The sequence below is a fragment of the Zootoca vivipara genome, chromosome 4 (assembly GCF_965207765.1).
Source record: "Zootoca vivipara chromosome 4, rZooViv2.hap1.1, whole genome shotgun sequence".
NCBI lineage: Eukaryota > Metazoa > Chordata > Lepidosauria > Squamata > Lacertidae > Zootoca > Zootoca vivipara.
This window is the reverse complement of record NC_142587.1, coordinates 34013838-34029666: the sequence shown is the minus strand read 5'-3', so window position 1 is coordinate 34029666 and position 15829 is coordinate 34013838. Positions and strand designations below refer to the sequence as shown.

The 15829-nt window shown below is 44.2% G+C and overlaps 1 protein-coding gene across 1 annotated transcript in view; it reads left to right on the top strand.

Moving 5' to 3' along the window:
- Positions 1–517: 517 nt before the first annotated feature.
- Positions 518–15829, top strand: part of PRKX (protein kinase cAMP-dependent X-linked catalytic subunit) — a 68040-nt gene continuing 52728 nt past the window's right edge. The window contains exon 1 of the mRNA XM_035114637.3: positions 518–1211. Within this exon, the coding sequence (XP_034970528.3) occupies positions 1025–1211 (187 nt within the window). The 5' untranslated portion in view covers positions 518–1024. The remainder of the gene's footprint in view (positions 1212–15829) is intronic.

The window sequence follows — 15829 nt, the reverse complement described above, 5'->3', positions numbered from 1 at the left end:
GCAGAATCTCAGTTTAAGTACGGTACTTTTATTGATTTACTTGATTGGGGAGGGGAGGCAGTCGCCCCACCTGCCTCCTTTGGCTCCGCCCACGCACAAACCTTTGTCCAATAGCTCCCACCCTCCCAGGGGGGCGGGAGGACTGCCTTGAAGACCAATCAAAGAAAATGCAACTGGAGGCGTCTAAACCTAAGGGGAAGAGCTGCTCAGGAATTCCCACATCTCCTCCAAAGCACCGAGAAAGGTGCAAGAAAAGGGCCGGTGTGTGTGTGTGTGTGTGTGTGTGTGTGTGTGTGTGTGTGTAGGGGCACACCCCTCGTCCTTCAGCTTCTGACAGGATTATTTTAAAAGGGGGGGGCAGGGGGAGACCGCGTCAGCAGCTACAAGAGCCATGTGCAAAAGGCAGTCAACAGCGTTGTGGCGTGTTTTCGTTGTAAATTCCAAGCAGCAGCTCGCTCGCTCCAGCAGCCGGTCGCTTGTTGCTCCTCCTCCCGCTTTTCTCTCTCGCCTCGCCCGCGCGCCCCGCCCTCTCTCCGGCTCTTGCCGCAGCTGCAGGAAGCCAAGCCCCGCCCTCTCATCCCCGCGTGCGACCGACCGACCGGCTGGCTGGCTGGCGGGCGAGTGAGTGAGGCAGAGAGCGAGACTCGGGCAAGCCCATTGTCTGCGCCGAGGTGCCGGCGGGAAGCGAGCGAGGAGCGAAGGCGCACAACCGGTCTCCAGAGAGCGAGGCGAGCGAGCGCGCGAGCACAACACACACACACACACACACACACACACACACACACACACACACACACACACACACACAACCAGGCAAGCCAACCAAGAAGCTGCGCCCGGGCGCGATGCGGGGCGCCAGCCGCCGCTTTGCAGCTGCCGAGAGGCTCCTCCGACACCCGGGCCGGGCTCGGGGCAGCGGCAGCTGCTGAAGAGGGAAGGAGGCCGGGCCGGCGCCGGCGCCCCAAACTTCGCCCTTTTGCCTTGACAGGGCGCGCCTTTTCTTCCTCCCTCCCCTCGCCGCCCCATGGAGACGCTGAGCGCCGTGAGGGCGAAAGTAGGGGCCAGGAGCCCCGGCGGCTGCGAGGCGGGCGGCACCGGCGAGCCCCAACCCGCGCCGTCCTCGAGTCCTGCCGGTCGAGGCTCTCCGGCGCACCCGGCGCCGGACTCGCCCGCTTATCGACTGGAGGATCTGGAGACCTTAGCCACTGTCGGTGAGTGAGGCTGGGCGCCAGCCAATCAAAAACAAAGGATGGGGGGAATAGAACGTGCTCGTCTGTAGCCGCCCCCCCCCCCATGACCACCCACCAGGTTTAAGAGGCGTCTCTGACTGGCAAGGGACACCCCCCTCCTTTTTAGTGCCCTCGCCATACATAATTCTGGTCACCTCTCTGTGCTCACAAATGCCATACCTCTGTGCGCTCCCTAGATCAGGTAGTGAAATACAACCCTGCGGTGTCTCTCCTTTTGGAGATCCTTCTCTCTGAGAGTCAAGGCAACCGGAAAGCTGTTGCTACCGCTTTTCTTCCCCAGGGCAGAGCCCCAGTGGATGCTGCCATCTGCTAACACTGTGCCATCTCCACAAGCATGGATGGGCGCACCTCATGCCCAGGAAACAGTTTGTTTCTTTGGCGTCTAGGCTCACTTCTTAACATGATCAGGGTTTGGTGTCTTCCTTCCTGTTTTCGTATCCGGAAAGCTTCGCCAGTACTTTTTATCAGAGAGAAACAGAACAAGCTTTTTGCAGATGGCAGTTGAGAAGCAGGCAGGTGCCCAGCTGTGCTTGAGAACTGTCAAACCCAATGTGGAGAAGTCTGCTGTTTGGTCTCTGTTTATTCGCCAGTAGTCTGGATTTTGCCCAAATCTGTTTGGTGGCAAAAAGCTGAACTGGTTTGTAAACAGTGTGTGGTCCTGTTTATCCCAGAAACTACTCTTGAGTTTGCAATCCACAAACCCTTTGAACAAAAATATTTGCATGTAAATTGTTCTGAGTCCTGGCGACATCATTGAGCGTTCAGCCTGTTTAACTGAATAATATGCTGTTTAAGCAGTGCATCAGTCATAACCTTATGTTGCAAGTAACTTTGATGCTTGCTTTCACAAGTGTTGTGTGTGAAGTAATTATGTAAGTTGATGTATGTTTACAGCTCTTTATGCTTATACTTTATGCTTATACTGTGCACTCTTCCTACAGTTCGCTTGCAAATTCCATCCAAGCTCCTGTTAATATTAAACATGGCTTGCAACTGTGGGTTTGTTCTTCTGTTCAGCTACTTGGGTTTCATGATATCTAAAGCATTTTAGTATTGCTCACGTGATGAGCTGGAATGTATATTCCTTTTTAATGGCAGATAATCTGTAGAATCTTAAACAGGACCAGGACCAAGGGAGTCCTTCACTTGGACATGGCTTTCTTCCCCAAATGTCCCCTCTTGAGGGATGTTTGCATCTGATCTGCGTAAATGGTTTTGTTAGCAGGCATTGGCTGCAGTGGGAGAGGAAGGAGAAGGGACACAGGGGAGGAGAGGATATGATTGCAGTGCCATATGACACATGGGGAAATCTGACGTGAAATACTTCGTAAGAGAGGGCACATGACATAAACAACCGCTGCCATTTGTTTCGACTTAAAAGGCACTTTCATACATTATTCGGTGTGTTTCATAGAGTAGATCCCAACCTCTTGGTGCCTATGCGCCGCTTAGGGTGGCTAACAACAATTTAAGCCTGCCATCAGATAAGTGCAGATTTATAAAAGTACATAGGAGTGGGAGGGGCAGAGTTCCTGGTTACACGGGTTGTATTCAGTATGGCTCTAAGGTGATATCTTCTTGCACAACAGAATGTTCTGCTTTTCTCCTCCCCCCACCCTTTGGAGCCCACCCCACAACTGCTCAGGATTTCCTCCCAATCCTCTGGAGCGGATTTGGGGATGGCTAGGGTGCATGAAGGAGGAGAGGGGATCTCGTTGCATTGGTGCTAATACTTAAACTAGTGCAAAAATGCTGCCCTTGGAGAAAAGTTTGCAGTATGTCCATAGTGTCTTTTGATATGGTAAAATGAATTGGTGTAGGTTTAGTGTCACAGCCAGCCATATTGAAGATACCCCATCCCACATATGTGCATTTGTTTAGTGACAGAGTAACATCTGGTAGCCATAGGAAACAAGGCATTCATACAGGTGAATAATCAGGCTGGCAGCGAATGGGTGTATCTCTCTCCCCCTCTACAAGACTATGGGCAGGAATATAGCTTGCTATGAATCTAGTATCCTTTCTGTCTATAGAGAAGGGTAAGACAGTAGCACACAGCCACAATGGAAACACAGGGTACTAGGGTCTTTCCCGGCTAGTAACTTTGGGGTTTATCTGCAAAGTTAGCCCATAATCTTCCTGCTACAGCTCTTGGGAAGCTATATTAATTTTATGTGCCAGTGTTGTTCTGATCACTTTGGGTCTCAGCTGGTGGATAAACTGTCTTGCCTTCAAATTAATGAATTTATAGCATGGCTTGATTGGCCTGCTAGGCACATGGTTTTCATGTAAGGTGAACCTCCTGAAGAAGTTCTGGCAGCTAGGAGGGAGCTGTAAACTATATGTGTTGAACGGGTCAAGAGGCAGGATCATTATTGGATACCCTGGGTCAACTAAGAGCGTCTGTATTAAGGGCATCCCTGGGGGGCATGTGATAGGTTGCATCTTTCCCTCTGACATTGGAGAGGGAGTTCTGATATCTGTCCCAGCTCCTTGTCCAACTGGCATTGATTGCAGTAGAGTCAAAAGGGGTGTGTGCTAGGAAGTGGCTTGGATCTGAATGATAGAATGCCTAACATACCAACACACATACCAACAACACACCACAAACTGGTGGAAGATTTAAACACACTTCTGAACAGGCTCTAATCCTTTCCTTCCATGGGAAACAATGGGAGAGAAAATGAATACTATTCATATGATATGTGAATGGATATAGGAACATTCCTCCATCCTTGCTTCTGCCCTGTGGGTAGAGCCAGGCAGAGCTTTGGATGGGCTGCTAAGCCATCTTTGTATTTCCTGCCGCCAGTTGTTCATGTATTGTGTGTATACCTTCTACTGACGGTGCTGAAATACATAACGACAGTAGCTCACTTCAGACATACCATCAACATGTTGTGACTTCCATGACTCTATTTTTATCTGTAAGCTAAGCTACCTTGAGTTCTGTCATGGACAAAGTTGGGGTAGCAGTGCTAGAAACTCAAATATATAAGCTAGGTGCTAAATGGCTCCTTAAACTAAGGTGACAGTCGCCAAAACGAAATGCCTCATTGCCATTTTGGGGCCAGACGGTTCGAAAGTCATTTTCAATACAACATTTAGGTTCCTGAAATTCATTCTGATTGTGGAGATAAAATATAATGGATAGGATTCTCCAGGATGTGTTGCTAGTGTGTGAAAACAGTCAGGATCCAAGGATCCCCATGCATGCACCTCCAGATGGTGGAGATGCCCGGTACCATCCTGGTGCCTGGGCATCTTCACTTGTTCACGAGTGGCTAATAAAGGTAAATGTAAAGGACCCCTGACAATTAAGTCCAGTCGACTCTGTGGTTGTGGCGCTCATCTCGCTTTACTGGCCGAGGGAGCCGACGTTTGTCTGCAGACAGTTTTTCTGGGTCATGTGGCCAGCATGACTAAGTGCTTCTGGCGAAACCAGAGCAGCGCACGGAAATGCCGCTTACCTTTCCGCCGGAGCAGTACCTATTTATCTACTTGCACTTTATCTATTTATCTACTTGCACTTTGACGTGCTTTCGAACTGCTAGGTTGGCAGGAGCTGGGACCGAGCAACAGGAGCTCACCCCATCACGGGGATTCAAACCGCCGGCCTTACACTACAGGTATAAATTGCGCCTAGTGAATTTCAAATTCTGTGGGGTAGGAATAAATAAATAAAGGCTCTGCTACATGACATTCACACATTAGAATTGGTATCTAAGCAATGGAACCCCTTGCATGGTCAGCTTGCTTAGATGCCCATGAGCAAACATAAAGAGTGAGAACTAGGAAGCTTTGTGGCATTCAAGGTTGGACCAGCAGGATGACTTTCAGTGTGTGGACCCATTTCATATGTGTAATGTGATTATTGGCTCATGAGTTGGCGCGTGCCTTGTTTAGAATCCTAGGATTTTGTTTTTGCATCCAAATATTTTTTTCAAGATATGGAGGACTACTTGACACTTTTAAAGATGCAGTTAAACATACTCAGGCAGACACTGACTGCACATAACAAATGGAAACATGACAAAGGCAGAATAACACATATTTTTTTGATGGGGCAAAATGAGCGTTTTCCAAACAAGCTTTTGAAATTCTCCTGAATGCTTTTTTTTTTTTTTGCTGGAAGAAAAAGATGGAATTATTACTTAATTTGACTTGCTTCTTCATGTTTTTAAAGATAATCATGTTCACACCTATGTCTTAGGTTTTCATTTTTATTTCACCAAAGTTTTCCCTTAAATCATCAGTTTTATTATCCTGCAGAGTGTTATCTCACATGAGTGGGATGGATATGCTGAGAAAATGTGTTGTGCTCTATCCATTTACTGAACATTTCAACTAGGAAACTGTCATCTTAAAGTGTAGATTTGATCTTTAATTCTCTGAGCACTTGGGTGTCCTCCAATCGATACCAAAGGGAATTTATATAAAGTAGCTTTGTGTGCAGCAAAGGTAACATCACTCCTACATAGCTAGTCAGAAATTTGAATTCTGACATGTGTTACACTAAATGCAAGCATAACTACATATCTGCATTCATTTTGATGCTTGGAGCAAGTTCTCACATTCATTTGATAAAACAGTATTTGTGACTGCACAAGAGAATTGAGGGTGGAGGAGGCATACTCTTGGATTAATTGAACACATACACATACACATAATCTTAAGTAGCAGTGTTTTTTCTGAAGTTTGGGATTTATCTCTTCAAATATTGTCATTATTTATGGTTCTTTTTAGTGGGTGTAACATCTGGACTGGAAACAAATTTTGCTAGCTATGCCTCAAACACATGGCTTTTATTGGCAGTCAGAACTTGCAGAATAAGTAGGATCACTTACTAGGGTTATTTGCATGATTCCCCTATGAAAAACATGGCACACTTATCTGGCAATAAACTCTCTTGAACAAAGTGGAACTTAACTACGAACAAACATACCCTGGATTGCACTGTAAATTTGTGACATAACCAAAAGATGTTATGGTGTTGACTCGCATACATTATAGGTTCAGCCAATATAAAGAAACAATGGCTACAATCCTGTGGACAAGTTGTTTAAACCCCATGGATTTAAGCGGGATTGAACCAGCCCAATTATGTATGCTTTAATCTTCCAAAATAAAGATCCTATTGTCATTCAGGAATCCCTGTGAATAGTTAGGAAATAGAAAATTGGCTGATACAATCCTTAAACAAGGAATTATAAAAATAGTGAATTGGGTGATTGTTTCAGCTATAGAATAAAGACAGAGACTTTTCAATTCCGCAACAGCATACTGCAAAAAAGTCTTTTTCTAAGGTTCAGGCAAAGGCAATGAATCCTTATGTCTTGTTTTACCCATATACAGTGGTACCTCGGTTTAAGTACACAATTGGTTCCGAAAGTCTGTACTCAACCTGAAGCGTATTTAGCCTGAAGCAGACTTTCCCATTGAAAGTAATGGAAAGTGGATTAATCTGTTCCAGACGGGTCCACGGAGTACTCAAACTGAAGCGTACTTAACCCGAAGTATGAGTGTAATTGGTTCCGGAAGTCCGTACTTAACCTGAAGCGTACTTAACCTGAAACGAACTTTCCCATTGAAAGTACTTAAACTGAAAGTACTCAAACATAAGCGTACTTAAACCAAGGTATGACTGTATTTCCAACACAACTGCTTTCAAGGTGCACTGCGTTACACTAGAATAGAGTTGTACCTTGGTTCTCGAACAGAATCTGTTCTGGAAGTCCATTTGATTTCCGAAACATTCAAAAACCAAGGCACGCTTTCTGATTGGCTGCAGGAGTTTCCTGCACTCAAATGGAAGCTGCATCGGACATTCGGCTTCCAAAAAAAGTTCAAAAACTGGAACGCTTCCAGGTTTTTGGCATTCGGGAGCCCAAACCTATGAGTACCAAGACATTTGAAAACCAAGGTACAACTGTATTATTAATTACATTTCTATCCCACCCTTCCCTCATAGAGCTCAGGGCAGAATACATGGTTCTGCTTTTATCATTCTTTGTCTTCACAGACCTGTGTAGTAGGTTAGGTTGAGAGAGAATTACTGGTCCAATTTCACCCAGTACATGATATATCTGAATGGGGAGTTGAACCTGGGTCTGCCTGATCCTAGTCCAAGGCTCTAAGAACTACTGTATGTTGAAGTTTAAACATGCTCTGATAGGTGGTACAACCTTGAGCAGTCTTTCTCAACTGTGGGTCCACATTTGTTGTCGGACTACAAGTCCCATCATCCCTAGCTTGGAGGATCAATGGTCAGGATGTGGGCTGTAGTCCAACAACATATGGGGACCCAAGTTTGAGGAATATTGTGGACTACAACCGATACTGAGCCAATATTGTGGACTACAACTCTAATGCCTAACCACTTGCCATGCTGGCTGGACCGGATAGAAGTTACAATCCAAAACACGTGGAGGCCACCGTGTTGGCTACCCTGATCTTGAAAGTGCAAATTTGGCTATAGATTGGTCCACAAATTTTGGCTATGCTATGTAGCTAGTTGTTTCTGACTTCTGCAAAGTCCCTCTTCTCAGGGGAAGAGCTCTTTTATGTCTTGCTTTGTAGCAGGCATTGAAGGAGGGCAAAAACAGCAAGAGGCTGACTGGTGCTTACCTTTTCCTATGCCAGGCATGTGAAGTGGAAGAAAAGATCCACATCTCCACTGATAACCCTGAACCATCTGGCAGTGAGTAAGATCTTATCTGGCACTGAGCTTTTGGATGCTGGCTGAAGCAACACTAGTCTCTCCTATCGCTTGTGCCTTTCTAAAGTTTAGAGCAAAGTAAAGACTTGACGGAGAGAATCTTTAGAGTTGGGCCATGTTGGAAAGGAAGTCTCTCCTAGTGGCCATGTTTGTGGCCCTGTGTTGCTATTGTTTGTCACTATGGTATATATTTTTGACTTTCTATTTTGTAAACTGTCCTGTGATCCTTGGATGAAGGGCAATATAGAAATTTAATAAATAATAATAGTAATAAATAATGTTACTGTTTACATGCATGTATTGTAATTGTAGACTTCAGCCGGCTAGTTTTTATGCCTATAAGATAAGAGGTCCATTGATTCAATGGGCCTTAAGTGTTGCTAAGTCCTCTTTTCCCTCAGTGGTCCTGCAGTCTCTGGTCTGAAATGCACCTTTCTCTACATGCTTCCACTTTTTTTGATGAAGTGAAGTACTGCTCTGCTTTTAGAGTTTGCTGCCTGACTATGTTTTCAAATCTCTTTGTGATATTATCCCTGAACTGTCATAGACTTCTTATCTGCTTTTTCTTGCTCTTCCCTTGTTAAAAAGGGCCTTGTATAGTTGCTCAGGGAGCAGATTGCTTAAGGGCATTGACCAAACCTTTGATTTTCTGTTCAAAGATCCTTCATCTAAGTGAAATTGTGCTGGAGGATATTTACATTATGGACTCCTGAATGATACCTTATGGGTGCAGTGGTCACAGATCTGTAATGTTATGGCTTTTTCTTAGGACAGTGAAAAGCATTCCTAAATTATCCATGCTATTTGTGGATGACAAAATTTAGAGGGGCCATTTTTGCTGAATATTCTCTAGGATTAGGAGGTTGAATTCTCCAACAGTTTGCATAGGGAAAAAAAAAGGCACAGAAAAGGCATCCTGCAATAACCTCCCCCCACCCACTTAATGTTCAATGAAACACTGTTGTTTATATCGATAGATGAAGGACTCCATGTTGTAAGAGGAAGACATGAAGGAGTAGCATCAAACCATAAGTGCCCAAGCACCCACAAAATTCCCCATGAAGGGGCCAGGCACCCACAAATTTCAGTGCCAGGGCCATGGTCGCAGGGCCAAGCTGACACTGCTGCATTAAATCCATTGTTTTCCTTCAACAAATAGTAAACTATATTGGGCTGGATATACAGTTGTACTCAGAATTCCCCATCCTACCTGCTAGGAGATTGTACCAGCTCTGTGCATATCCTAAATATCAAGGCAAAATGCAGTGATTTGGGGGCAAATGCACATATTCCCATGTTGGATTGTGCTGCTAACATGGAATGTTGAGATGGACCCTGGAGTCCCAAACCTTTTGAATAGTTCCCCCCCCCCAAAGTTGCCACATCCCCCCACATTTTCTGAAAAATGAAACCAAGCTGACCAGGGAAACTCCCAAAGCTTGAATGGCAGAGGAGCTTGCAGATATAAGGTGAATCTTGTAGTCACTGCACACATCTAAAACATACTCGTGGAGAAATCAGGAGGACTATTCTGCTGGAACATCCTTTAACATATTTGGGTTTCTTTTTTTTGCGGGGTGTGTATGTATTGCGTTCCAAAAAAGGATATTACCAGATAATTCTCAGAATGTTCCTTTTCTGATATATTTATCAGAGTTCAAGCCTGGTTTTCAGCCTTTTAAAAAACTATTAAATTGCCACATCTTTATTTTCATAAGTGAAATTTTATGCTATGTTGCAGGGCATGTTCTAGTAAAAGAGAAGAGGTATCGGAAAGGACACTCGCAGCAGAATCCTATACTGTACATAAGAGCTTTCCAAACTGTGTCGCGACACATTAGTTTCAGCTGCAGTGTGTACAGTAGTTGTTTCATGCAAACAATCCCCGCGCTTCTTCCATGGCTCGAAAGGGATTAGTTTAACCTCTGGTTTGATAGTAAAACTGAATTACTATGTCGCAAAATGATGCAAAACTGAATTACTGTGTCGTGAAATGATGCATGTCCAAAAAGTGTGTCAGCAATATGGAAAAGTTTGGAAAGCTCTGCTATACATGTTTATTCAGAAGTTAGTCACATTGATTTCCATGAGGGTTACCCTCAGTTAAATGGATATAGAAATGCAGCCTCAGAGGGAGGCTGGGCTTTTATGAGGGGGGGGGGACTAGTTGTGTTGCAAGTTCAAAAGGCTCCAATGCTATGGAAATGTAACTTTTCTTCAGCAGGAAGCTAGCATATTTATAGCCTCATCCTCTGTTTTATGTTTGTGATACACAGTTGCATCATTTCCTTACTCCCTTATGTCCTGAGATTGAATTTTATTTATTTTTACCTCTCTTTATTGTCCCTTGTCACAGATTCACTGATACAAACTATCATAGTCTTGTGTGTTTAGTTTCAATAAAACTCTTGTTGCCTTTTGTTGAATTGTTTTCTTTTTTGTCACAGTTACCTCCTAGCATTGCTTAGGTTGCCCTGTGCTCACTCTTGAAAATGCCCTCTGGAATGGGAATTGTGAGAAGCATGTGAGCTTGAGCATGTGAGCATGTGAGCTTGAGACTTTAAACAACACACAAACACACCATCCTGTTTTCAGTGGCTGTAACTAACAAACGGGGCAAATAACAGTGGAATAAATAATAGTTGAATGGTTTTATATAATTTATTGTTAACTAAGTATTTTAATACCTAACCTGATCCAAAGGATTGAGCAGGGATAGAAACAACATTAATAATAGGGAGTTGCTTTCTAGAACTGTGAATAAACACATTATCATCTCTCTACTCCTCAACAGCTGTCGCAATGCTAAAATCTTAAGACTGCTTTTTTGTTCTTCTTTTGTATAATTCATAGGTTGACAACGTCCGGCCCATGGAGGCCACGTATCCGGCCCACGGACTGCCCGTGAACCAAGACGCCCGCTTGGCAGGACCCCCGCGCTGCGCTAAACCGGTGCAGCGCGGTGCGGGGACTCGCCGAGCGGCGCCAGAAATCGCATCTGCGCAGCTGCAGAAGCGATTTCTGACGCTGTGGACATTTTGGACATGGGCACCGTGGCACTGGAAATTGCTTCTGCGTGTGTCCAGATGTGATTTTCAGCTTCCGAAAATTGTGTCTGGACATGCGCAGAAGTGAATTCTGGCGCTGCAGACATTTTGGAATTGGGCACTGCAGGCATCGGAAATTGCTTCTGCGCATGTCCAGGCACGACTTTTCAGCTTCCGGACATGCGCAGAAGCGATTTGTGGTGCTGCGGACATTTGGAAATGGGCAGCGTGGGTGCCAGAAATCGCTTCTGCACATGCCTGGTGCATGTGCGGCCTGTGGATGATCGACCGTCCATGGGAATGATCCGGCCCATGGCCGGAAAACGTTGCCAACACCTGGTATAATTTATCCCCACCACCAGCACTTTAGCTAAAGATCTCTCAGTAAGCTGGTCAACACATTAAAGCCAAACCATAGAACAAGTCTTATGTTCTTCAGCTAATAGTAATTAAGTTAACAAAGTTGAGATATGGAAATTCTGCTTTAAGGTTAAGAAACAAACTGAAGCATGTGTTTCACCTTGCAATACTGAGTTGCTTCCTTTTTATTCCGAGTCTCACACTGGTTTCTTTATGGTAACTCAATGGTTCATGTTCCAAAGTTCTACTAATGCCCTAAATAAGAATAGTGTTAGTGGATATCTGGCACAGAAAATAAAGCTGGATTGTTATGTACAATTGGTTTTCTTTGTGAGCATGGGTAATACTGGGTTCAGTTTCCCCAACCTAGAATGAACCACTCTTGCATGATATTTTTTAACCATCAATGACCTTGTCTGTGGAGCATTCCTTGCATTTGAGGAGAGTTATTGGCTTATATACTAATTCTCATTAAACCTCGGGTCAACTGTAGAGAAGTTGTGTGGTTATCTTTTAACGGAATGGTGCTGGAATGGAACATGTTCACAATAGCTCCATATTTTTTTTTTTCTTGAGTCACTTTCAATGCAACTCAGTATCAAATATTAATGTACCTATTCATTCTGACAAGCTATAAATAGCAGAAAGACACAGCAAACACACAAGTGGGAAGAAGGCCTCTTCACACAGAAGTCTTTTTTTAGTAGCAAACAAGTAAAATTGGGTATGTTTCTATAGCATGAAAAATACAGTTGTTGTTGTTGTTGTTTAAAAGCATCTGTCTTTATAGACTGAACGTATGTGTAAGGTAAGGGTAAGGATGATCCATCTCTAAAGGCTGTGGCACTCCAGAAGTCTTCCAGCTCCCATTATCCCAGCCTATTGCCCTTGCAGGCTGGGGCTGATGAGTTACAGCTTATCTACCCCAGGAATGAGGTTGAGCAATGTGTTTCTAGTAGCCAGCCAGGCACCTTTAAGAAGGTTACCAGCAGGGCAGTGGAGGTGATTGCTTCCTTCCATCCCTATGATCTGACATTCTGCAAGAAATCGCTTTTTAACATTTGTGCTGTTGCTTAATGGCTGTGGCTGATTTATGTCTCAATAGACCTGCTCCACACAAATTTGCCACATCATTTTCAAAAGGCTTCTAGGGTAGCAGCTATTGCCATACTTTGGACTAATGACTTCTCCAAGTTGGGTCTACTTCCCTCAAAGTCATCCCAGAGTAGATCCTAAAATCAGAAGAATTCTATAGATGTGTGAAGATTGTTGTTTAAATATTTAAAACTAATGTCTGACGAAGGGGTTGTGTTGACCATCCTTCCCCTGTTCTGTCAGTTAAGATTTGGTAGGCGAAAGGTCACAAAGTCTGCTTGCATTTAGAAAGGAATGGATGGGTGAATGTTTTGCCCCTTGGCTAAAGGCAAGAGAGAGAAAACAGTTTTGGAAGGAAACATGGAACTAGTTATATGTTCCTTTGCAGACCAACTTTATGCTAGGAGAAATGTGGCTGTAGAGGGGACATGGGGAACCTTTAGTTCTCCAGATGTTGCTGAATTACAGTTTCTATAATCCCTGGCTACTGGTGACGCTTGCTAGGGCTGATGTGAATTGTAGTTCAGCAACATCTGGAGGACCAAAAGTCTCCACTCCTGCTCTAGAGGAACAATGACATCTGTATTTTTCTTGATTCTTGCCTTTTGCAGGGCAGGAGATAAATTCAGTAAATAAAAAAAAAATAAGTTAGATTGTGTTGTATGCTGGTAAACTACATAATGCTAAACTGCTGAACTTCAAATGATCTTTCTTAACCACATTTATTTTTAGTATTTCTCTTTCTGCAATGACTTGTCAATCTAAAGTGCCTGAATTAAATTGGAGTTTTGAGCTCTGTTGCCTGTTACTCAGGTTCTCCTTCCTGTTGCTCCAAGTGAAATAGCATGTTTAATATGAGTTTGAAGTGGTATTCATTCAATTCTTCCACAGATGAAATGTTCTCTGTGATATTCATTTATACGTTGCTTTGAATTAAGCTGCAGCCCAGCCCATAATTATGTGCAGCAACTTCATTAAAGACAGTGGGACTTTCATTTGCTTACTTCATGCATGGGATTGTAGCTTTGAACTCTGCTTAGTTTTGCAACGTATTTATAATTTTAATAACCGGTGGACTTTGGATCATTTGCCATGGAACTGAATATTGCTTGTTGGCATAAGAAAGCTTGCATAGCTCTGACCTGTATTATCCCTGCTCTTCTCTTGCAATGTTTCATACTGATGGACAACTTGTGCTCAAAAGACCAGTACATATCAGACAATTTTTGTCTGCATAACTACATTTTAAAAAAGTAAGTACGGTAACTTGGCAACTTAATATGTGTGGTCCAATCCACTACCAAACCAGTTCAGCAGCATTTTATCATGAGTTCATGTTCTGCAAGGGACAAAGCGTGGCCAGTGTTGCATTGTGGTAATATCAATGACACAACTGCAAAGTTTACCCAAGGTTTGCTACTTACGGTAACTTCCTCCAGAGTTCTCATGCAATTTAGGGAAATACAGCCAGGTGTCTCTCTGTGTTTTCAGTTATGACTGTGGAACTGACACTGCAAAGCATGTGCTTTCTTTTGTAGAGGAGACAATACGTATTGCCCAGTCTTGCCAATAAAACCACAAACATTACGAGCCCCCAATGTTTTTACTTTTTCATTTGATCACATATAACAAATGAATTCATATGTCTTTTTAGCACAGTTCTTGTTATCTGTGAGTTGCCTTGAGTCCTGTGAGGGGAAAAGGTGATAAATTATCATCATCATCATCACCACCATCATCATTACCACCAGTAGTCTTAAAAGGTGAAACAAATGGCCCACTTTGTCTGGAGGCAATTCTTACACATGAGTAGAAGCCTGCTGTATGCTGAGACCTTGCACTAGGGGCCCCCACATATTTTCCTTGAGATCGGTGTGCCCAGTTAAAGCTCCAGCATTCTGCTTTCAGGCATCTTCAGCTGAGGTGTGTCTCCAGAGAACACACGTGTAAAATGGCATTGCCACTGTTATGAAGGCTTCCATACTGGATGCTGATGATATTAGGTACGTTTATCTCTTCATGATATCCTGGTTGCATTGCCCATCCCCACCCTGGTTTGGCTATGAAGAACATTTTCTTCTCCCATTAAAAAAGCAATATGAATGAGATGACATGGCTTTCAGGTATTGCTTGCTGATAAATAATACTTTATGATAAGGTGACCAATAGCTACTAATCATTTGGTTGTGTGATCCTTCCGGTATCTGAGGCAATATGCCTCTTAATAGTTGAGGTGAGTGCTATTGCACTCGTGTCCTATTTGTGTCCTTCTCATGGGCATCTGGTTGACCACTGTAAGCACAGGATACTGAACTAGATGACCTTTGATCTGACCCAGTAGGCTTTCTCTTACGATCATGCAAAAGCACAAGAAGTTTGAAATTACAGAGATTTCTAAGCATGATATTTCTTGTCCTTATGAATTAGAATATAATGCTGGTGGTGTCTGGGAACTGTGGTTTCCTTTCCCTTTCCCATATCTTCCAAAGCACTTCCCAATTTGCATTTGCAGGTGAAACATTTTTATTGGTTTAGCAACAATAAAATATTATGTTTTAATTGGTCTGGTACTAAATGCATTAGGTCACAAAGGGTGTCTGTGGAGTATTTTGTATATGTCAATCCTGATAGGTTTCAAGTTCCATGTGCCCAAACAACCATGAGTAAATTCTAAATCTCCTTCCTGTTTAGCTGAACGAGTTCTTATAGGCTTACAAAATTCAGCAAAGCTGAACTTGTTTGGAGTCAAGGGCGTACCCACCATGCGGCAAGTTAGGGCAGCTGCCCTACTCTAGAAGCAGAGCTGGTGGGCAGAGGCGGAGCACAGCCCGGCGGAGCGCGAGTTCGCCATTCCCGCCGCACTGCGCCGCACCCTCCCTCCAGCTCCCCGGCGCGCCCTCTGGCAAGGCCAAGCGCGGCGGGGAACCAGAGAGCGCGGCGCGGCGGGCAGGAACGCTGAACTCGCGCTCCGCTGGGCTGGGCTCCGCCTCCGCCCACCAGCCCTGCTGCTAGGGAGGGGCACAGCCCGGCGGAGCGCGAGTTCGCAGTTCCCGCCCACTTTGTGGCCCCTCCCCTTCCGTGCCTTGGCCCCTCCCCTTGCCCCCCCCTAGTTTTGATCCTGGGTACGCCCATGTTTGGAGTGACGAACATGCTTTACTTTTGGAAGATCATAGCTTTGTTCCATATAAGAAATAGAATATCGTTGATGGAATCATGGTTTGTGGTGAGTGAATTTAAAGGAGCAGCTTTGAGCTGTTTAAGTACCTGTCACTATGTTTTTGCCTTGGCTGTTACAAGAATCGTGTTCTGTCCCATGAGAGTAATTCACTAATTATGTCTTACTGAATTCTGCACTGTTC